The sequence below is a fragment of the Leguminivora glycinivorella genome, chromosome 12, assembly GCF_023078275.1.
Source record: "Leguminivora glycinivorella isolate SPB_JAAS2020 chromosome 12, LegGlyc_1.1, whole genome shotgun sequence".
NCBI lineage: Eukaryota > Metazoa > Arthropoda > Insecta > Lepidoptera > Tortricidae > Leguminivora > Leguminivora glycinivorella.
In genome coordinates this window covers 21,200,187-21,225,354 of record NC_062982.1, presented here as the reverse complement: position 1 = coordinate 21,225,354, position 25,168 = coordinate 21,200,187, and the positions used below count along the sequence as shown (strand labels likewise).

At 37.4% G+C, this 25,168-nt stretch overlaps 1 protein-coding gene across 5 annotated transcripts in view; it reads left to right on the top strand.

The window, feature by feature from the left end:
- The window catches only part of LOC125231646 (tyrosine-protein phosphatase Lar), a 771,198-nt gene that overhangs the window by 39,823 nt on the left and 706,207 nt on the right, over window positions 1-25,168 (top strand). For all 5 annotated transcript variants that reach the window (XM_048137134.1, XM_048137132.1, XM_048137131.1 and 2 more), the window contains exon 2: window positions 4,863-4,907. In XM_048137134.1, coding sequence (XP_047993091.1) covers window positions 4,887-4,907 — 21 coding nt within the window. In that variant the 5' untranslated portion in view covers window positions 4,863-4,886. The remainder of the gene's footprint in view (window positions 1-4,862; window positions 4,908-25,168) is intronic.

The window sequence follows — 25,168 nt, the reverse complement described above, 5'->3', positions numbered from 1 at the left end:
TTGGCTTCATATCATCTCTCACACAATCCATCCACCTTTTCCTCGGTTTTCTTCTCTCGTTACTTCCTTCCACACTCATTCGCAATGCTTTTCTCGTCACTTTTTTTTTTATTATGAATACGATCCACGATCGTACGATTATACGTTTCACCACGATCACACCTGATGGTAAGTGATGATGCGGTCTACGGTGGAGCACGCTTACCTATGAGATACCTATTTACTCTTGCTTTAAAGAGACATGACTTTCATCCCTCCGCATCACATGCCCAATTGCCCATACCATGCGAGGGCTATAATTGAACTTGATCTGAATCTAGTGAGTTATTCGTTATTCTGTGTGTTTTGGCAACTCAATATGTGCTTGATTGAAAATAACGTTTGATGGCTACTTCATACGTTCGGCTCGTAGCCTGTGTTTAATTAACTGGAAGATTCATAATGTAGAACAGCGGCGATTTGATAGTTACATGTACTGTGTATGTACCTATTTTATGCAGATAAAGGTCCATATATCAGTCTGTTCGGAACGAGGAGTCCTAAAATGTATGGGGTCCTATACATTTTTTGTTTTTAATTATAAATGGGCTTACTCTTGGCCACAGACAAGCCAAGGTCAAAGACATGACCTACGATGGAGTGAGTTCGCCCAGAAGATGCCTGCTAAATCTTGATTTGAATGTTGCCGGGTTATATGAGCTCGGAAGTATAGCCTTATATAGATGACATTTTTTAACAGAAATAAATGATTATGATTATAATTATCATTGTTATAAACAAATGGGAAAATAAAAAACCATTGACTACAGACACCATTGGTGGTATTACTTACGAGTATGGTAGGTAGAAATAACCCTATCAAAATATAGGTCTGTATGTGACGTTCTCCAAGGTTCCACTGTCGCTAACCATAAGGACGAAATTACTTTTTACAGCGTCCTATAGTGCATAAGCGAAATGTGGCAACTTTTATTCTAGAACGATACATATTACTCATATACTTTAGTACCTACGCTAGACATCTGTATTCCATCCACAAATATGAGCATGCGTGTTCAATCTCAAGGAAACGTCCGTGCGTCCTAATTAAATAACTGAATCGTCCGCTAAACGGCCCAGGGAGGAAAGGAAGCGATTGTCAATTATTAATACCATTTCCGCACTGACGCACATAATGAAACGGTATCAAAATGGCCGATTTTGTTCAGGTTAAAATTTACCACCAAAGATTTGGCGATTGTTACTACGAACACCTATTATGTTCGCAAATTTTACTGAGCTAATTAAATTTAGGTGTAATTCTGGCGACAGAAAACTAGTTGTTAACTTCTTTGTTGTTATTTTTACGCAATTTTGATGACACACAATGTGCTTTTGAGCTATCGAATTAGTTTATAGTCTGACTCTAGCATAAGTGCTTGTAGTGCAGTGGGTTCAGCCAGCGGAATTTTATGGAGACATGTTTAATCTTAAACAAACGTCAGGCAATCCTAATTAAATATCTGAATCGTCCGCTAAACGGCCCAGGGAGAAAAGGAAGCGATTGTCAATTATGAATGCCGTTTCCGCACTGACGCACGTTCTGAAACGGTTCGATCCGCCATGATAGCAGATTCTGTCTTAAGATATTAGATAACAATAGATAATATTTACGTCGACATTGTTGATTTAGTTGAACATGATACTAAACTCAATTTAGAAGTTTTAAAACTCAAACTTTATAAGTTATAAGAATACGTCACCTCTCCTCCCTCCGCAGAACGGTTTCTCACTAAGTCCTTAATAGCTTTAGAACTATTTGTATGGTACTTTACGCGCAACATCCGATCTCCCTCTCGCACCTCTGCAGGTTCTATATGAGATCAGCCCAGGACCGAGATAAGTCGCGTACGTACGATTGGGGGCCTGTGCTCAGCAGTGGGCGATTAACGGCTGAAATGATGATGATCCGATCTCCAGCATTCGATTTCTTTCCGTCATTCGGATGTAGTGCGTAAACTTCCATACAAATAGTTCTACGGCTACGACACGACGGATCTTACACATACATACATACAATCACGCCTGTATCCCAAAAAGGGGTAGGCAGAGCACATGAACTACTCAAGTTTCAGTGCCACTCTTGGCAAAAAGGGGTTGAAAGGAAACGAAATTGTGACATTGCAGTGACAGGTTGCCAGCCTGTCGCCTACGCCACAATTTAACCCATATCCCACAGTCGACTTCTACGACACCCACGGGAAGAAAGGGGGTGGTGAAATTCTTAACTCGTCACCACACGGGCAACGACGGATCTTATTTTCACGAATTGTCATCGGACGTAGTGCGAGATCGTTCTCAACTGTATCAACAATCTGGGTGGCTTGAATTTCCTTTATACAATAATTATTCATCTACCTAATGAAATCTTCTGCCCAGTAACTATTAAAGTATACTTACTAAAAAAAACATAAAAAATACAGACGAATTGAGAGCTCCCTTCCTTGAGATATGAGCGGCGGTTAATAAATCAATGAAAACAGAATCTGCATCCAGATTCCAAATTAAAATTCTTTCATAACATAGAACTGAAATAATCTCGTAGATTCTATAAAACAGACGGACGGAACAACATCTCAAGACAATTCAGACTTTACGATGACAATAAATACACCGATGATGAATCATAAAAGATTCACCAGATGGGGCTTTTTAAATGCCGGTTCTATAGACACAGAAAAATATAACCAACCGTATTAAGCAGGATCTAAATAACCTCATGCTATCCTTTACACTCTCATGAAGCATACCTTATACTGAAAGAGATAGGTCAACTCGATCAATCAGTACCGTGGTACCGCTTTTTCTCTCCAACTTTATGAATGTAATATGAACTATCAGTCATATAAACTAATATCTTTATTTACATGAACATATTTACATAATTATATAATGTATTATCAGTCATATTATAATGACGTAATGGAATTTGGTGCCATGATGACGTCATAGACTTGCACAGGGTTTTCTACAATCTATGGTCGGTTCAAATTCGAATTTAGAACGAAATAAAAGCATTATTTCAAAACCGTTTAAGACATATGACCTTTTTGTCGTTGGTGAATTTGCCGAGATGTGGAAATCGATTTTCGAACGCATTCACAACGTTACTCCATAAAGAGCTTTCTTTACTAAACAATAGGTTTGTTTTTACCATATCAACGAATTGAGATGGTGTCAACCGCATGTATACGTCTTGAAGTTTCTGTATATTTATAATAAGCGTTATATCTATGACGTTAAGGTTGTTTATTGATTAAAAAGTGTAAGAAAACGCGAGTCTCACAAGAGCATTAATTTGCAAGTATCATTTATCATTTACTGAGTAATTAGTGTGAGAATTTTACCCCGAGATACCACTTGAACTATAATAGGTGGGGTGGTATAATTAAACCTTCAGTGGGAATGGGGTGTAGTATGATTGTAAATTTTGAGGTATAATTAGGTACAATGAGCTTTACTAATGAATTCATTCAATTTATCCATGCAATTTATTTCGCAGCTCACTGTACGTTTCATACGTCGGTGGAAAAGTGTAGGTACCTACATAAGTTTTGAACCGTTACTATAGTATAGCGAGTTTTTATACATATATAATCTCACGCCATGTATTCCCAAAAGGGGTAGACAGAGCTCATGAAACTGCTCCAGTTTCAATGGCATTTTTATTTTTATTATTTTTATGATTTATTTATTATTATTTATTTATTAACACACAAATAAACAGTTTACATTAGAACAGTGTCCCACAAAACAGTTTTCACGGTTTGACTGTGGGATCGAGCAGTCTCTACTCTCTTACATTATCACTATTATCATGTATATATAATCAACATATAACTATATTATCTATAATACTAATTATTATATGCAGTCTTTAAGACGATACGGTAGGGGTCAATTCTCCATACAAACGCTCTCGACTATTTCCTCCCTGGTTTTTGAAGATAGAGCAATGATTTTTTCAACACAGATTGTTATTATTTTTATCGGTGTCGGACCGTTTTGATTTTTTTGATATTCTGCTTTTTAAAGATTCTAGAGCCAATCAAAAATTTCCAAAAACGGCCTTTTTCATTGTGGCGCAAAAAAGGTGTGATACTCAAGATTGGTAACAATTAACCAAAAAAGCTAAACGGTCCGACATAGATTATTTCATTGTTATTCAGATTCTCAAATTTCGTTCCGATTGATTAAGTTTTGAAGGAGGAAAGAGTCGAGAGAGGAACCTCGATTTTAAAGATTTTTTTGAAATATCTTTTGACTGAGTTCATAATGGACAGTTTTTTTTTCGATAAATCTAGTTAATAACACTTGTATATTTAACTAAAATTCCCAAGTTAGAAGGGGGGCTCCTTTCCATTTTAGAATTTTCGCTACCGTATCCTCTTAAGGTAACTACGTAGCTTTTTCGCAAACTTCACTTTACATGTTTCCTGTCTGATGTCAGAGGGCAGGCTGTTGAGTATGTAGGGAAGGCGTTATAATTACATATAGACTGTGATTGGCTGGCTATGTGCTTGCTGGTGATAGGAAATTCCAGATTTGAAAGAAACGTACGTTTTTAAGCTACGGTATCTGCTTACTGCCAAGCAAGCTATAAGCTTTGGCAATGGCACAAATTATCTATTCCTCCATAGGTATGATATAAGAGTGTAAAGATAATTTTTAGCTATCTGTTTAATGAATGGCATCCCATTGCAATGTAATCCAAGCTAAAATAAATTATCACTTCAATGAAAACTCATAACAGCTGTTTAAACAATAATTATGTCATACTATACGAACTTCATTTATATTGACCAAGACATTTTTTGTTACAGACAATAGTTCCCGTTACAAACAGAATGGGAACCGAAACCATATCCGTAAGTAAACAGCACTTAAAATAAAAATCCCTGTATTTATTTGCTTTTACTCGTATTCCACACATTTTGTATTCGTAGCGCCATCTAGTGACTTTCACGGCAACTAAAACGGGAATCATGACTTCCAACGGGCGAATGTAGCGGGCTATTAGTCCTGATCCTGACTCTTAGACTACGTAGGCCCTGGAATGCATACTAGATGGCGCTTATGAACAGTGTTCAACTAGTAACTGGTTTGAAATGTTAGATGGCGCTTTCAAACGTATTTTGGTGGAAACTCAAGAAGCCCGCATAATGAGTAAACGAGCTTGCAAGTACAACCGCCCCCTGTGAGATGTCGCTAGTGACTGCGTAATAAAATTGTGTTTACATTAACAATCGAGTTATTTAAACGAATTTATGTATATTCTAAATACGGCGGAATGTTTTCAAGCATTATTGGAATACACAAGTACCGAAAAACGATATTGAAAAGCTTTAGGATTAAATTTCCGATACGGTAATGGCGGCATCTGTACGTAACACCGCTAATGCATTTTGCATAAATATACACAGCGGTTCTATGGGAGCGCTTACAAAAATATACTTAAAAGCCCGCAGAAAGGCTTAATTTAATGCCCTATATGGACTGCCTGCACAATTTCACGTCCGCTACATAAGTGCCGAATTAAAATATTTTGGCACGAGCCTTTGCTTTAAAATATGTTAAAAGATTGCACATGGCGGGCCAGGGCCACTGTGGCTTTGTCCCCGGGCAATAACCGGGTAATTTATAGAAACTGGCCTCTCATATTGCTATCAGTTCATTAATTAAGTGTATGTTCGAATAATAGTGAATTTTGTGTTGGAAACTGTTGTTTTTTAAAGGTATCGAGCTGATTTAATTTTACACGGATGAAATAATCGTGTCATTTAATTTTGCTTTAGGGTAGGCATGCCAGCTTTACTTGCTAACAGTTTGTCTACAATATATTTGACATACAGTTTTCGGTTTAGCACAACTTATGGTCTCGCAAGTCCATATTGAAATTTCATGTCGCGCTACACCTACATCTATGGATATGTAGAATCGCGCTCAAGAACAATTCTACCGATTCTGCGTCTTAGTATTCGAAACAAATCGTTTACATTTTTTATATTCTTACCAACCTACCCAATAAGTTCTAATAAATTAAATCATTTAATCTAAGGCTGTGTTTACTTTAGTCGCTATCAAATATATCGAAACGGCCCAGGTGCTCACAAATATCTATCCATGCCGCCCTGATTTGTGAGCTCCGAAATTGCAGTTTCACGCCGAGTTGGCTCGTGCTATCGTTTTATGTCTGCATTCTTTATGATGAGATAATATTTCTTAATATATTGTGGGTAAATCTGGTACATGTTTATTGAAGATGTTTTGGGCAAATAAATAATCTTAGAGGCGATAAACACACTTGAAACCTGATTTGCAAGTGTCCATGGGGGACGGTGATTTCTAACCAAGCGATTCATCTGAAAGTATATTGGTCTCATATATCATTTCTGATGAACACTTTGATGTTATTTTGTCCTTCGCTGTTTTATGTCTGATGTTTGTACATGTCCGTTATGTGATCGTCATGAATAGGTAAGTGTTTTTTATCTGTATCTTTATCATAATAAAGAGAGAAAGTCTATCCTGATGATGGGTCTCCATATGACTCGAAACATGTCGGCGAACGCGATGTTTTAACGTGTGTCCGTACATCCGTATATTTGAATATGTGTCACGAAAGTTTGAAGTCTGTCATAATAAAGTCCGTCCCAATGAAGTCGTATTTAAAGGTTTTCCAAACTTCTGGTTCTTTCACAAGACTAAATTCTTACTTCCATATTTTATTAAATTAGCTTATCACTAGACAGGCTAGGTCTGTACTCTGCAGTCGTAAATCCCGTTTGGTCCCGCCCCGGACATCCGCCGCCACAGACGGCTTTATTAACACTAAGTATTACAATCTCCAACTATTGCGATGGTTATGCTAATGCGCAGTGGAAAGAACATGCACTCGGAGAGCTGCCCAAAACATAACGGGACATAAAGAATAGTCGGGAAATTATAAACGCAGTTGGAACCAGTGCTTCTGTCCCTTTAAGACGATACAGGAGCGAAAATGCTAAAATGGAAAGGAGCCCTTTTAATTAGGGAATTCTAGTTTAATATACTAGTGTTATTAACTAGATTTATCGAAAAAAATGTCCATTAAGAACAACTCAGTTAAAAAATATTGCGAAAAAATGTTTTAAATCCAGGTTCCGCTCTCGACTGTTTCCTCCTTCAAAATTTAATCAATCGTAACGAAATTTGAGAATCTGAATAACAATTAAATAATCTGTGTCGGATCGTTTAGTTTTTTTGGCCAATTGCCACCAATTTTGAATACCACACCTGTTTTTGCGCCATAATCAATAAGGCTATTTTTGGGAATTTTTGATGGGCTCTAGCGTCTTTAAAAATAAGAATATCAAAAAAAAACAAAACGGTCCGACACAGATAAAAATAATAATAATCTGTGTTGAAAAAATCATTGCTCTATCTTCAAAAAACATGGGGAAATAGTCGAGAGCGTTTGTATGCAGAATTGACCTCCTCCCCTCCCCTCATGTATCGTCTTAACACAACTTGCCTTGTCGCGCGCGTGTTTATACATCAAGCGCGACTTCAAGTATGGACTCGCGCGCGACAAGGCAAGTTGTACTAGAGGGGCTGATGTAGGCAGCGGCATTCTTCTCTATCACCCGTCATCTTATCATTAACTTGCTTTCGTTTCATATTATGCATGTCTCACACAGACCATCCACCTCTTCTTCGGTTGTCTTCTTCTCTCGGTACTTGATTACCATTACGAGAATTGTAGTAGTAGTAGTCACTTTATTGTGTACAACAGTTTATATACAAATTATCTGACCTTTTATCTCATCATCATCATCGCACCAGCAAGTTATGTGCAGTGTGCACTGCTGAGCCTGTGCTAAAGGACTATTCCTCTCTTCGAGGACGCTAACGTAAGTTGCGTAACTCAGTTTTGAGCGCATCATCATCATTTTATTTCGCGCTAAGATCTTACGTCATTTTGTCGAATATCAGGTAAATAATGTTAGTCTGCCCTGTTCTTTCTTCCTGCTTCCCTCAATGCTAAGGTTCGCGAGTATCGAGGCCACAAGTAGGCGTAACGTGTCTCCAATGAATGCGGTCATAGGCGATGTGGACTGCACGGTATAGGATAGGCCAGACTGCCGCCAGTCGACTTATTCACACAGTTAGACCATTTCTTACGTTCTTCATCTCTCCTTGTTTTTAGACCTTGTTCGTTTTACGTCGGGATCAATAGCAAAAGTATTATTTCACATAAAAAATAGCGGAAATGCTACCCGAAAGACAATGAAGGAATTAGCGACCGTCACTCGGCGAAGAATCCTAATCATAATAACTCTTGATGGTATCGCGCTCGGACGAACAAAAGGCGCCTACAATGGCGCGCGGCGCTAACAAATTACCTACCCGCAGATAACTAGGCAATATTAAATCATAGTAATTTGTGGCGAGGCCCCTTTCCCGGCGAGTTATCTTTCGGACCCTGTACCACGGGTTTTGGTGTTTCAGAATATGTTGCTCGAGGTAAACGTCTGACAATGTGCTGACTGTGCTGAGTAAAGAGCTGATGATACGTCGGGCGGCCAAAATCTATAATGTGCCATTTACTTCCTTGCAAAGAAGAGTTTCACTTTGCCGTAGTGTTAGCTTTATACATTGAATATTATTCTACATTTATGACGAATTGCTTTTGTTGAAACGTTGCTATAGAAGAGAAGTAGAAATCTTACAAAAACTTTAGCCATGGTAGTAGTAATTAATCTTAATAATATGATATTGTTTGTTCTAAATTTTATTCTACATACATACAATCACGCCTGTATCCCATAAAGCGGTAGGCAGAGCACATGAAACTACTAAAGCTTCAGTGCCACTCTTGGCAAGTAAGGGGTTGAAAGAAAATGAAACTGTGACATTGCAGTGACAGGTTGCCAGCCTGTCGCCTACGCCACAATTTCACCCATATCCCACAGTCGCCTTCTACGACACCCACGGGAAGAAAGGGGGTGGTGAAATTCTTAACCCGTCACCACACAGGCACTTAATTCTGGCATGTGTTATTCAATGAAAACAATTATTTTATGAAGCATTTTATTTTGATCCGTTTCGCCTCGAAAACTGTGGCGAATCGGATATGTTTAATGCTTTTGTATTTTAATTGTTAAAATTTAATTAAAGGTATGATATTTGTTTTGACTACTTAAATAAATAAATAATAAATAAATATTACAGGACATTCTTACACAGATTGACTGAGTCCCACGGTAAGCTCAAGAAGGCTTGTGTTGTGGGTACTCAGACAACGATATATATATAATATACAAATACTTATATACATAGAAAACATCCATGACTCAGGAACAAATATCTGTACTACTTGATTCAATAAATCGATAACCGTTGTATCTAGGGCTGCCATTTCGAATTTAGCCAAACCCGGACAAAGATACAAAAAACCCGGACATTTGGCGTAAATCGCATTTTTTCCCCGGACCAGTCAGAATTTATTTTTAAAAAACATGATGAGATGAGATTTTTTTAACCATTGAAAGTTTGTACGAATACGGAACCCTCGGTGGGCGAGTCCGAGTCGCACTTGGCCGGTTGTTTATTATGTAAACAGATATTAGTTAATCAGTCAACTCAAATTCGCTCATAATACTTAAATTCAATGTGGTGCTTCCTTTCGTGAAAAGTGTTCGGGTTTTCCCCGGACACTTCTTGACTCCCCGCCCGGACGGCCCCCGGACGGCCTCCAAACTAGGACAAATCCGGGGAAACCCGGACGGATGGCAGCCCTAGTTGTATCTAAAAACATGAATAAACGACATATCGCTTCGAAATGTCGTTTTTATTTGACATTAACCCAAAATTGATCCGATTCGCCTCGGTCTACCTTACTACCTTGCGGTCGGGGGTTTTTCAAAATTTTAATTTTGTATGTCTTAATTTTTTTTCTGTGTGCTTACGAATACACCATTATTTCTTCTATTATATACTGTGAAACATCAACTCGTGCTAGAGCCGGGCCCCGGAGTACGGCGTTATTGTTACTTTGTTGTGATAAGCTAATCGAGATAGCGATCGTAAATTAACCGTTTCCTTTATTAGGACTTAGTTAACTAATTAAGTTGGAAAAGTTAAAATCTAAATGATTTTTGATAAAAGAAACGTCTCCGAAGTGTTGATAGGTTTTTTAATTTTTGCAAAATGTCTTTGTGCAGTCGTGTATTTGTTTAATCTTTATTGAACAATGTAACACAACACAATACAATAGGCGAACTTAATGCCATAAGTCTCGTCACTTACAAAATTATCTGAACAAACTTGTATGCTCATACCTAACGTTAGTCGTGTCATGTACAGATATTTATGATCGTGTAACTGAACACCGTTGTACTGTGATTTTTTTTTTGAAAAGTCGGGATTCCCACAGGTCAAATAGTAACATATATTTCGTACGATTATTATTATTTCAACGTCTTACAGCGCCATCTAGCAAGTTTTTAAAAATTCTACTTATCATTTAAAGTCGTGGTTGGCGCGTGGAACATTAACGCCTCTGACAACTTTAAATAATCAATGGACACCTTTAATATACAATAGTAATCTATTTGTGGGGAGCAAATGAACCACAATTCGGTAATGGACTATGATAACAAAATGACGAAAGGAATGATAATGGGCACGCGATACAACGTTTCAAGTTTACGAAGCGACGTTTTGTTCTATCGATTTTTGTCAACTTTTATTGAATTTGAACATTTTAACACAATTATTTAATTTTTAAATGATGAAAAATGAAAATGAAATGAAAAAAAAAATGAAAATGAAATATTTATTTTTCAAGTAGGCATATTACAATTTAGTAGAATAGAAAATGATATCTGATTATTGTTTTCTGTCACGATGCCTGCACGTATCAAATGTTTCTTTTTGACCCAGTGGTTGACTGGTAGAGAATGCCTTAAGGCATTATGTCCACCATTTGTACTTATTTTTTTATGTGCAATAAAGAATAAATAAAATAAAATTATGGGCCTTTTTTTTTCAAAGTTGCCCACTTTTTTTGTAACATGGGTATTTTTTACGCAATTCATACTTAGAATTGCGAGGTCTCTTGATCATGATAGGAGAAAAAAAATGTCCGTTTCCATACATTTTTCAGACCTTCCATTCCGTTACCGCCATACAAAATGTATGTAAAAATTGTAACGGAATGGGAAAAACACCTTAAGACACTTTTTTTCTCCTATTATGATTGAAAAAGTTCGCGATTCTGAGTGGAGAGCACATAAAAAATCCAAATCCAAAAAAAGTGGGGTGGACAACTTTGAAAAAAAAAAAATGGCCCTCATACGATAAAAGGACAACATGTGGCCTATTTCACAACAGTGATTATTGTCGCCTGACATTGACAGTGACATTTCGCCGTTCATTGCCTGTTCAACAAAGCAATATTGGCGCTGACTATGTCACTCATCAAATCAGAAATATAGGCACAGAATTGTCAGTGTCAATGTCAACTGTCAATGTCACGGTAGTGAAATTTTATGGTAGGTAGGTATAGGTACACAGTTTTGCGGAACACTCCACATCGACGCGCCGACTCATTTTTAACCCCCGACGCGAAAACGACGGGGTGTGTCTGTCTGTCTGTCTGTTTGTCTGTCTGTCTGTGTATGTGTGTCTGTCTGAGGCATCGTAGCTCCCGAACGGTTGAAACGATTTTGATTAGTTTTTTTTTGTCTGAAAGCTGAGTTAGTCGGGAGTGTTCTTAGCCATGTTTCATGAAAATCCTTCTACTATGTCGCGGTCGGGGGTTTTTTCAAAGTTTTAATTTTGTTTGTGGTTAAGTTATTGAGTGGTTGGTCACACATACACATAGGACTACACAGAGACGAATTGAAAAAGACAGGATGTCTTTACCCTGCAGTGGGACACAGTAGATTTCGAAAAATAACTGAATAAATAACTTACAATTGTTATGAAGACAAAAAATAAGCAAAAGATATTTTTTGTCATCTTGCAAATTAACCAACAAATCATCCCAGAAACCCGGTAAACCATTAAGAAACAAATCTACCAGAGACAAGCCACTCCGCCATGCTAATTCCAACCCAACTTAATAGCCACTGATTTATCAGTTCGGCATCTTAGTATTTATCCCGTCCGGTTTTCCGGTAATCCCGGACCGGACGCAGGTGCTCCGTCCGGAACCGATTCCGCACTTTATAAATGAATCCGGCTTTCGAGGGTTCACGTTAGGTTTTAAGTTTGGCGTGTACAAGCCGGTGACTGATGGGGATTATTAACTATCTTAAATACGGTCGTGTTGAACAGTTTGATGAAATATTTATAAGACTTCTATCTCAATATAATAAAGAGTACCATCGTACAGTTCTAAGGCTACTCCCGCACCCCGCTAAAAGTGCCGCTCACCCGCTCTCGGTTACGTCACAGTTACCGCCTGTCAAAAACGCGACTAGTTATAGATACTATATATAAATATATATTTATTTACTATATATATTGTTATATATTCTTTATATTTGATGTACCTTTTATTCCAATTTTATTTTATTATTTTTGTTTTAGTCTCTTTTATATTTTTATGGGCTTTCCTATAAACTGTTGTACTAAGTGCTATATTTGTCTACCATTCTTCATCACATTTCACCTACTCAAAGGTTAGCTGGAAGAAATCCCTTAAAGGGATAAGTTCGCCTTTGTACTGTCTATCCTGTGTGATATTTGTGTTTTGTGTTTTGTACAATAAAGAGTTTATACATACATACATACTAGTCGACCTGTCATATCTCACTCATACAAACACGCGTTCACCTACACGAGCTTAAGTCTGTGTGCGTATTAAGAACGCGCCGATCGCGATTATGCGAGGTGTGCTTAAATTGACCGGGATTTAGACCGTGATTACCTTTTTGATTTCTGTCGCGCTCCCGATTTTTCGACGCAGTTGCATGCATTCTGATTCCTGATTACGGAAAACTGAGGAAGGCGGGTGATGTCAAAGTTGCGTAGACAGCGCGCGAAATCAAGAAGGTAACCACGGTCTATATCCCGGCCAATATAAGTCTAATGAAAATAACCATGAATCATTCAAAACTCTTAGTGGAGCATGTTGTTGTTTACTTCATTTCAGGGACCATTACATGGCACAATATACTTCCTATGTTTGTTATTTAAAATTATTGTCCCTATTGTGCTTGAGTAAATTATTTATATTAAATTCTAGATAATTATGCAGCTGATTGTGCTATTGGATTGTTATGAAAACATACTATATGTTTGGTTTTAGATCATGTAAACTGTCATAGAATTCGATCACTTAAATGATAAACAAATTAATAGTTATTGAATTTGCCAGATTTCATAAATATGCGCTATGTGTATTTTACCTGTAAAGGAGATTTTCCTTTTTCCACTGGTCAATTATTTGAAGACCTAGAGTCATCAGAAATATCACTTTTGAAAGTATCCCTATTATGTGCTACTCTGAAACAAAGAAAATCGAGTATTATACAGAGTAAAGAGTTACTGTCAAAGTAAAATGTGTAATCACAGTGCATAGACTGCCATCTCTCGACACAAGCTTAAAACTTTTGAACCTCAGTTTCGACAATTTGGCCCATATTCTTGGCTTAATATGTGTTAAAATTTCGAATATTAATATTAGCGCCATCTAGCCGAGCATCCCCTAAAGGTGTTTCGCCATCTAGGCCACCGTTTCTTTTTCTGTATTGTTTTGAGGTACGTTTATTTCTTAGACTTTATCTGTCTGTACGGAGTTACATAATAAAAAAAGCGCTAGTGGCCTAGCGGTAAGAGCATGCGGCTTTCGATCCGTTGGTCGCGGGTTCGAACCCCGGCTTTTACCAATGAGTTTTTCGGAACTTATGTGCGAAATGTCATTTGATATATATTTGCCAGTCGCTTTTCGGTGAAGGAAAACATCGTGAGGAAACCGGACTAATTCCAATAAGGCCTAGTTACCCTTTGGGTTGGAAGGTCAGATGGCAGTCGCTTTCGTAAAACTAGTGCCTACGCCAAATCTTGGGATTAGTCCCAAGACAGTCGGCTCCCATGAGCCGTGGCAAATGCCGGGATAACGCAAGGAGGATGATGATGACGGAGTTACATAATATTTCTTTGCTACGAAATCATAACTCGATTGGAATATGTATTTTAATATTTTTAATATCTCATCTCATATTATTAATCACATTCACATTCCATGTATAACTCATCTGCGGTAAAAATGAACGACATTTCATTTTCGGTTGCATCCGTTCCGAATATAATATGTTGAATATGTTAAATGGGAAATCAAAATAGTGTCTTCGGTCAGCATGAAATAAAACTTTGGAAATGGATTATACCTCTATATCGCTTATAATTAATTTATGACACATCCAGCTGTTTCTAATCCTGTACAGCATTTGCGCATTTGGCATTATACGGCAGCGAAACGTGGACGATGCTGCAACAAGACAGAAAACGCCTTGAAGCTTTTGAAATGTGGTGCTGGCGGCGGATGGAGAAAATAAGTTGGACAGAGAAAGTAACAAACGAAGAAGTCTTAAACAGAGTGAAAGAAAAGAGGTGTATTTTAAGAACTGTTGAATGCAGAAGAGGAAATATGTTGGGACACCTGTTACGACACGACGAATTCATCAAGATCATCATAGAAGGGAAAGTAGAAGGAAGAAGAAAGAGAGGAAAGCCAAGGAGGGCATACATGGACCAAGTGAAAGAGAAAGTGAATGTCGTGTCGTATCAGGCTGTCAAAGAAAAAGCCCAGGAAAGATATAGCTGGGCGTTTTCCAAATTAAATCCCGAAAATCGAATTTCACCAGATCTGGACGTGTCTGGGCTCATTCTACTCGGAATCACGAGCTGATTCGATCCCGACGATAAAAAAATGTGTCCTAATATTTTTTTCCTTTTACGTCACGATTTTAGTATGAACTTACTACGAGCGTGACGTATTGGAAACTCGAATTTTGTATGGAAAATTTGGGACACATTTTTTTATCGTCGGGATCGAATCAGCTCGTGATTCTGAGTAGAATGAGCCCAAACACGTCCAGATCAGGTGAAATTCGATTTTCGGGATTTAATTTGGAAAACGCCCAGCTGGAGATTGCTTCACCGACAAGAGCCCAGCTCTTAAATATTGATGATGATGACAGCATTTGTGGTAAATTGTGGTCAACTGGTGACTGAGGAAAAATTATGCAAAAACTACGGAACCCTAAAAAACTACTAAAGTAGGTAGGTACGTACAAGAAAATAGATGAACTCACCTCTGTATTTCCAAAAAAGGTAGGCAAAGCACATGAAGCTGCTAAAGCTTTCACAGTGCTTTGGTTTATCTGTAATGCTGTGTTAATTATTATGAATAAAAATAAAAATAAATAAAAAAAGGTCCAGTGTCATTAATTATCGGATTAAAAATTATCGGAATTGAACCCGTACCCCCCAGTCGACTTTTACGACACTCACGGGAGGAAGAGGGCGGTGAAACTATTAACCCGTCACGTCACCACACGGTGAAAAATGAATATACCATAACTAATATACATTTAAAATCTAAAGTTAACCCTTTATCTTTTAACCGATGGCGGTTAAAATTCAAGTCGAGGCGTTGCCGGCGAAGTCGGATCGGATTGATAAATGCACGGAAGCACTCTGTGCCTAATTAATGGGGTGTGGCACGCACGCCGCGCCGCACTATCCTTGCTAACTGCTAAAGGCCCCTTTACACGGTGCGAGAACTCGCATTTATGGGCATTTTCAGAATTTGGGACCCCCCAATTAGCGTAAGTAGTTAACAAAAATTAACTCACTGTCAGTTTTGTGACGATAATTAAGCATGCAATTTCAGTAAAAATATTGTTTTTGTGTTAATTACATAAACTTTAAGCGATAATCTACATTCAGAATGTGAAAAAAGCACAGCACAGCTAAACAGTGAACCTCGGTAGCGTACAGTTTCAAAGCGTTAGCAGAAGACGTCAAGTCAGTTCAAACCTGCGGGCGTAGCGAACTAGTTCGATAAACTTTATCGCATCGATGCGTCCCTATCGCTCTTACAAATAGTGCGAGAAGGACTGCCTGACATTATATCGTTTATCACGCAACCTTGCCTGCCTAGTCTATTCCATCTGGTAACATACAATGTGATATTTATTCCATTTGCTAAGAGCCCATTTTCAGGGTGATTACATTGCTAAATTGTATGTCACCTCAACATTCCGCAATGTATCTGAAATCGCATGCGAGTTCGCGCGCCGTGTAAATGGGCCCTAACTGTACCATAACTGGCCAGATATTTACGACACGGTGCAGCCACAGACCGCATTCAGTTCGAATACAATATTAATTCATTTTATTGGTTGGACTGGGAGTGAACGAAATTGTATGTAACGGTGAGTAGGGCCGGGTTGAATACCTATTTAAAATTTCAAAAGAGCTTCTGAGTTTTAGCTTGTTTTTTGCTAAATGGCCATAAATTCTGGTGACCTGGTGGCCTAATAGTTCAGGACGTTAGACATGTAAGCTAAAGGCACATCTCGGACACTGGCAATCAAATATATGAAAGAGGCACGTTCCTAGCACACAGTCTAAGCTCGTGTAGGTGAACGCGTACTATGCTTGTATGAGTGAGATATGACAGGTCGACTGATCGCGTTTTTGACAGGCGGTAACTGTGAGGTAACCGAGATGGGGTGGGCGGCACTTTCAGCGGGGAGCGGGAGTGGCCATACTGTACGATAGTACTCTTTATTATGAATTCCTTGAAATGTAATATTTAGCGCGATAATGTATTTAAATTATTTAAATTATATAGAACACATTTATAAATTTTATAATTTAATTCTTAGAGTAATAAGAATTACTTAGTAATAATGAATGTTTATGTTTCTGACGTGTAATGTATAAATATGCAATATCAATAAATATGAATATGAATATGAATATTATACTGTGCTAAAGGTGCCAGTTCGAATCTAGCCTCTCCCATTACTTAGTTTAGTAATTTTTTTTTCTGTATTCTTTCATATTACATAGGCACCTACATATGTTATTTATTTCAGTGTCTAATAATTCTAATTGAAAAAAAAAAAAAAATGCAAAGGCAGGTCAACAATTGTTTTTGAAGTCGTACTACTAATGCGACTTCCAACTGACAGCGTTAAACGTCTAACACTCAGTGTTGCCAACTCGAATTTTGTAAAAACTTGAATTTTGTACATTACGAATTTTCACTTCTCCCGCGCGGAGGGACTCCACACTAGTCCACACACAATTTTTTTTAAACGCTTACTAATAATTTGGCAATGTAAATTAAATTAATGGTTGAGATGGGATCAGGAAGCTTTGCTAAAATAGGTATAAGGCACGCCCGACGCTAAATTTGTACACAATAATTTGTAGACGATCTAAACAAAGGTTAAAACGGGAGATCAGCACAGCAACTGCATTTTAAACAGGCCATAAATAATAAAGGCTAAACAATCAGCACGGAAACACCGCATCCCTTGATACCTCGAGCATTAAAATGGAAAGCAATTTCGCGGCAGAACACTTGTACGTGGAGATTTCAGAAGTAAGGATAAGGCGAGTCTTATAAATTCGACTGTAAGCCCGCAAACGCCCCGTTCGTAAATTAATTTTTAACAAGCATAAACGGCTGATAACGAATCTCCACATTTTTATATTAAAGGAAAAAATCGAAAAATTTACACTCCGCCGGGACTTGAACCCTCATCTTCTGCAATCCGTCAACTGAGCTACGGAAGCCGCTGACGGTAAGCAGTAACCGTGGCCATACGTACGCTTGCAAATAAGGGATGCACGTGTGTTGCCCGCCCTTTATAATAAGTCTTGTAAAAGGGTGAATAGGCTATTACTGAACCAGTGAGCTACAACCTCGGCCTTGTCGTCTCAGCATCAGGTGCGACTAAGGTCAATCACTGGCCAGTTTATAATAAAACAAAGAAAAAACCGGCCAAGAGCGTGTCGGACCACGCTCAGTGTAGGGTTCCGTAGTTTTCCGTATTTTTCTCAAAAACTACTGAACCTATCAAGTTCAAAACAATTTTCCTAGAAAGTCTTTATAAAGTTCTACTTTTGTGATTTTTTCATATTTTTTAAACATATGGTTCAAAAGTTAGAGGGGGGGGGACGCACTTTTTTTTCCTTTAGGAGCGATTATATCCGAAAATATTAATATTATCAAGAAACGATATTAGAAAACCCATATTAATTTTTAAATACCTATCCAACAATATATCACACGTTGGGGTTGGAATGAAAAAAAATATCAGTCCCCACTTTACATGTAGGGGGGGGGGGGTACCCTAATAAAACATTTTTTCTATTTTTTATTTTTGCACTTTGTTGGCGTGATTGATATACATATTGGTACCAAATTTCAGCATTCAAGTGCTAACGGTTACTGAGATTATCCGTGGACGGACGGACGGACGGACAGACAGACATGGCGAAACTATAAGGGTTCCTAGTTGACTACGGAACCCTAAAAAAGAAAGCCTTGAGATATTCACGCATCTTCAATGTGTCGTCCTTACGATGTTATATATAAGTCAACGACACTGCCATTCCCCCCGCCGGACAAGGCGATTCATTTCCCTGATGGCCCCCCATTAAACTGGTCAAGATGGATAGATAATCCGGCAATTACACTATAAACACAATGAGTACCGAATGTTTTCACTAATTGAAAAAGCCTCACGTAAATCGATTCATTTAAGAGCACTATATGAAATGAAAGCGTGGCGTGTGTTGATATATTAACTCCATTGAGTGGGCAGGTGACGGGTATTAATCTAGCGGGTCACCTCGGAGCTACTGGATTAATCGAATAGTTGAACGGGTGAAGCAAGCAAGTTTTGATGGACGTTTGGAAATAGTGTTGGGGAATCGAGTCTTGAGTCTAAAGCTCAAAACTCGTATCGTTCTCCGCCTGATATCGCCGTAAAGAGCGAGAACACACCTCTTTACTCGACGACATTGGGCACATATTTCGTGGCATATTTGTCGCCATGATGAATTACGAAATTATTAAATGATTTCACCCACTGTAATTAACAGGGCTTGAAATCAGGAAGACTCAGAGGATTTAAAAGACTAAGTTACGTTACGTTAAAGTCATCAAATCACTCATTGATCTCAAGTTTTAATAATTAGAGTTAGAAGAATTGACTCAAGTCCCTAAGAACAGTTTCGAGTCTACGCCAACACTAGATGGATATAACGCTATTAACGCTAAATGTGTAATCGCGTTACTCATCAGCACTACTCATTGATCTTATGTTTTGACTGAGGTTTCAAGCAGTGGACTCAAAAGACTCGATTGTAGACCAACACTAGACAGTATATAACGCTAAACATGTTGACTTGTTAGTCATCAACATCATTGATCTCAAGTTTTAAAACAGACTCGAGTCTCAAAGCATCAGAAAACAGACTTGAGTCTCAAAGCATCAGACTCGTCTTGGCCATCAGTGATGGAATGTAACGCTGAACGCGTTAACTCGTTACTCATCAACATCATTGATCTCAAGTTTTATACTGGCGACTGTGAAACAGACTCGAGCCTCAAAGCATCAGACTCGAGTCTTGGCCATCACTAGACGGAATGTAACGCTAAACGCGTTAACTCGTTACTCATCAACATCATTGATCTCAAGTTTTGGGAAAACACAGGTGCGGTATTATTAATCCGATGAAAATTAATTTCAACTTATTTGGAAGTTAGTTTAAGAGGCCTTATTCCTAAAGACGAGCGTTTTTTGCAAAATAGAACCTTTTTCATTCAAAATTATAAAGAAACTATAAATGATTATTAAAAAAATGATAATGTTCCTAAAAGTACATATCTTAAGCTAGAAAGTCAATTGGTACTACTTTAAAATATGTCTTTTTATACTTCCGAAAAATCAGTTTTTTCGGAAGACGTTTTCAATTTTCATAGTGGGATAGCTCGTTTAGAATCGTGATTGTGCTGTTAAAAATGTTATTTGGGGTAATAAATGATCACAATCCTATTTGTTATATCCTGTACGAGTTAGCTAATACTTTGACATTTTAAGATTTACTTGAAATGGTGGATAAATAACCTTCCGTATCCTCCCCATTTTTTCGATAAAAAGAGGTTTACATTATGTATTTTTCCTGCGATTCCTGCATTTTTTGTAACTCTTAAATAATATCGACGCTGGAAAGGCTAATTGACTAACGTGCATTTTGCAAACTTTACAGGAGAGCCAATATAAACTTTTTTTTTTGGAAAAAAAATCATAACTTTTTGTTTATTTATTATACAATAAAATGACGTACTACGAAGTTGGAGGTATTTGTGTTGTTTATTTGATCAATATGATTGTATTCCGATGTATGTACGTATTTACGAAATAAAGTCCACGTTAGACAATTGTCATTTTTTCAAAGTCAGGATAAAGGTCTAACCACCATATTCATAGTTTCTTAGGGAACGGATACTTAACTTATGCGACTATTAGCTTTAAAACCCAACCCAAAAGAACATATAATAAGACGTTTCAAACAAAATTAGAATCGAAGAAAATGCATAACAGCCACTAGCTAACATTATAAAACACTGGTATAACAGCTTAAAAGGCACTTCACCAAAAACTAACACCTGTTTTAGATGAGATGTCATACTGAAAACTATTGTATTTCTCATGAAAGAATCTTTAATTAAGTTAAACTTATTTGTGCAGGCAACAGCAAAAGTAAGTGATCATTATTCGATTGTAGACCTTATTATATTATGAAAAGGAAGATGGTCAACACTTACTTTTGCTGTTGATTGTACGAAAATAGACATAGGTTTCTACTGTTGCACCTTCGACGCTCTGCCGCCATGTAGTGAAAAACTGGCCAAGAGCGTGTCGGGCCACGCTCAGTGTAGGGTTCCGTAGTTTTCCGTATTTTTCTCAAAAACTACTGAACCTATCAAGTTCAAAACAATTTTCCTAGAAAGTCTTTATAAAGTTCTACTTTTGTGATTTTTTTCATATTTTTTAAACATATGGTTCAAAAGTTAGAGGGGGGGGGACGCACTTTTTTTTCCTTTAGGAGCGATTATTTCCAAAAATATTAATATTATCAAAAAACGATCTTAGTAAACCCTTATTCATTTTTAAATACCTATCCAACAATATATCACACGTTGGGGTTGGAATGAAAAAAAATCAGCTCCCACTTTACATGTAGGGGGAGTACCCTAATAAAACATTTTTTCCCATTTTTTATTTTTGCACTTTGTTGGCGTGATTGATATACATATTGGTACCAAATTTCAGCTTTCTAGTGCTAACGGTTACTGAGATTATCCGCGGACGGACGGACGGACGGACGGACGGACGGACGGACGGACAGACAGACATGGCGAAACTATAAGGGTTCCTATTTGACTACGGAACCCTAAAAAGGCGTAAAAATGTGTGTATGAGAGTATGTATATATTTTAAATATTCTGGGGGCAATCTGATACAAATCAACAAAGCCCCAAACTAAGCAAGGCTTGTATTATAGTGTGATGGGCGACGATGTATATAGGTACTTACTAATGTGGATAAATGTAGGTAAATACGGTACCTACTTATATACATACAAATAAACGCCCTCACCGGGATTCGATTCCGGGACCTCCAACTTGGTAGGCAAAGTCACTAGTCAAGGTCAACTAGGTCAACAAGGTAACCGTATTCACTACAAGTACTACAACATTGAATCTCAAGATCTCTATACTATCTGACCCGTTTCCTTTGACCAGTGAGTTATACACGGGACTCTATAAAAACAAATTTATAGGTACTTTCAAAATAAACAATAGAAAGGTACTCGTAAATATTATTAGTAAGCTTAGCGTTTGTGTTAAAAAGAGAAAGGAACATAAATACAACGACTTATTACTTAAATATAGGTTTGAGTATCATTATTACTTTATACAATTAAAATTACGTATAATAATAATTAAGGAATACACAAAACAAAGACTTGAAAATGAAAATGAATTATTTATTTTTCAAGTAGGCATATTACAATGCGCATAATTATGAACGTCAAATAAATCTACGCCGGCTCTAACCCTACGCCTCAGCCTCGAGAAGATTTCAGTCCCCCCTCAGTTGGGAGGGGGGTATCCACTATGGGACCGGCAAGAAACTCGGCGGGCCACTTCTTTTCAATACATTACATCTTATAATTAACATGCATTAAATAACAAGATAAAATTTAACATGCAAAAGTATTCATCAAAAAAAAAATTAACAGACTAGGTAGGTACTCTATGGAAATTAATTTCAATAAATTATATTGTAGTTTAATAATACGTCGTTCTTCTTAAGAGAAAACATATCAAATTGTCACAGAAGAAAAAGATAATATAAATCTCAATATCATTAAATATACCGTTCCCCGTCTATTCAATGTATTGATGGATTTCTTAACTCTTTGGAAAATATTATCCGGCCCATAACTAATACAGGTAATTTAATGATAGTTGGTGACATAAATATTGATATCAAACCCAATAGCATTGATAAAAATAAAGCATCATACCTGAACCTGTGCGCAGAGCTCGGTATGTTACCAGGCCATTCACACCCTACGCGGCTGTCAAACTGTCTGGATCATGTTATAATCAAAACTACTTTGCCTGCTTCCATATTTGTAATAGACTCCACCGTAACTGACCATGCACTAGTCCTCATAAATCTTTCCATGTGTCTCCCGCAATCCACAAATATACAACCCTATAGTAAAATTGAATACAAAGCTGCTGTTGAATACCTTAAGAATATTGACTTCTCGTTTATTACAAATACTGCTGATGTTAATCAAGCATTCACACAGTTTGTTGAAACTTTATCTACAGCTATAAAAAATAACTCTAAATGTTGCCATGTGCCATGTAGGAAGAAAACTTTTAAACCTTGGATAACACCAAGTCTTTTACGGTGCATTCGCCACAGAGATCGTCTTCATAAAAAATGTCAAAATGACCCTAATAACGAAATTTTACTTATTTCTTACAAGCGATACCGTAACTTTTGTAACGATCTTTTGAAAAAACTGAGACAGGACCATGATAGGAAGCTATTGCAGTGTGCAAAGACAAATAGGGAAACGTGGTCCGCAATTAAATCAATAGTTAACATAAAAAAACATCGCTCCAACAAGTCTGCTGACGAGCTCATGATGATATTGAAGTTGTTAATGATTACTTTTCTAAGATTGGTCAACGGTTGGCTGAAACAATAAGTAATAGCTTTACGGTTATGCCATGTCTAAGTCTTTACATATAGTTTTACTGCCACCTGAGGAATCTGAAGTAGAATCACTCATACTTGGTCTCAAAACTGATTGTGCCACTGGATGGGATCTCATTCCATCAAAACTACTTAAACTTGCTAAAAATGTTATTGTTAATCCGCTCACAAAACTTATTAGAATGTGTTTTAGTCAGGGGTTTTTCCTGCGGTACTCAAAAAATCCCTAATTACACCGGTCCATAAAGGAGGAAGTCAAGATAATGTTGCTAACTACAGGCCAATCTCAGTACTGTCATCCCTGTCTAAAATCCTTGAAAGAGCCTTGAACAGCCGGCTTGTTAAATATCTGGAACATCATAAAATTCTATCCAATTGTCAATTCGGGTTTAGGCCAGGCAAGAGCACGGAGGACGCCGTTAGTGCTTTGGCAGATCACGTTATTACACAACTAGATAGTAAAAAGAAATGCTTGGGCGTCTTCCTTGACCTTGCCAAGGCATTTGACACAGTCTCGATCACAACGCTGATCAACAAACTTGAATACATTGGTATAAGGGGTAGGGCCCACATGATCTTCAGTGACTTTCTGGTAAATCGTACACAACAAGTTAGAATTGGAAACACTACTAGTAAGGAAGCTCCTGTAGTTTATGGTGTACCCCAGGGTAGTATTTTGGGACCAAGCTTGTTTTTGATTTATATTAATGATTTGTGTCAATTAACACTCCCAAAAGGAAAGGTTTTCACCTATGCCGATGACACATCCATAATTTTTCATGGAGATACATGGGAAGAAGTGTATGGTCATGCCGAGTTGGGACTCAAAAAATTAGTACCTGGCTACAGGAAAATCTACTTACCTTAAACCTGAGTAAAACCACTTACTTACAATTTTCTTTAAAAAAATCTTCTATGTGCAATAGACCCTTAAAGGTTCACTCTTGTAGATATGAGAAAGGAACTGATTGTAGTTGTACTGTTATTGCTAAATCTGATTGCATTAAGTATCTGGGAGTACTGCTCGATGACAGACTGAACTGGCAGCCACACTTAGAACTAACCTCCTCAAGGATAAGAAAACTAGTTTATATTTTAAAAAAATTAAGAACTGTATCTGAAATAGACTTATTGAAAACAGTGTATGTGGCTCTGGTGCAATCTGTGATTGGTTACTGTGCAGTGGTGTGGGGAGGCGCCTGTAAAACTCATATGATAAAATTGGAAAGAGCTCAGAGATCCCTGTTGAAGGTGATGACATGTAGACCTTATAGATATCCAACCAGTCTATTATTATACAAACAATGTCAGTTGCTTTCTGTGAGGCAACTATATATACTACTGCTAATGATAAAGCAACATAAACATACCCCTTATGATCAAAATAAAATTACAGGTAAACGTGTAACTCCAAATATTTGTGCACCATATAAATGTAGATTAGCTACCGCTAAACGACAACAAAGATATATGGGCATATTTTTGTACAACAATATTAACAAAACTCTAAATATTTACCCCCTATGCACATATGAGTGCAAGAAAAAACTTAAGTCCTGGTTGTTGTCATTAGATTATGAACAAACCGAGAGTATCTTACCTTAATAGATGCACACGTATATACACACACACACACACACACACACACACACACACACATTCATTTAAAAATTTTTGCTCTGTATTAATCTTAAATATTGGCACTGTTTTTACAATTTTAAAACAAGCCTAAAAAATTAAAAATTAAAATTAATTTAGTGAATAAAGAATAAATGTAAAATGTAAACTATATCACTAAT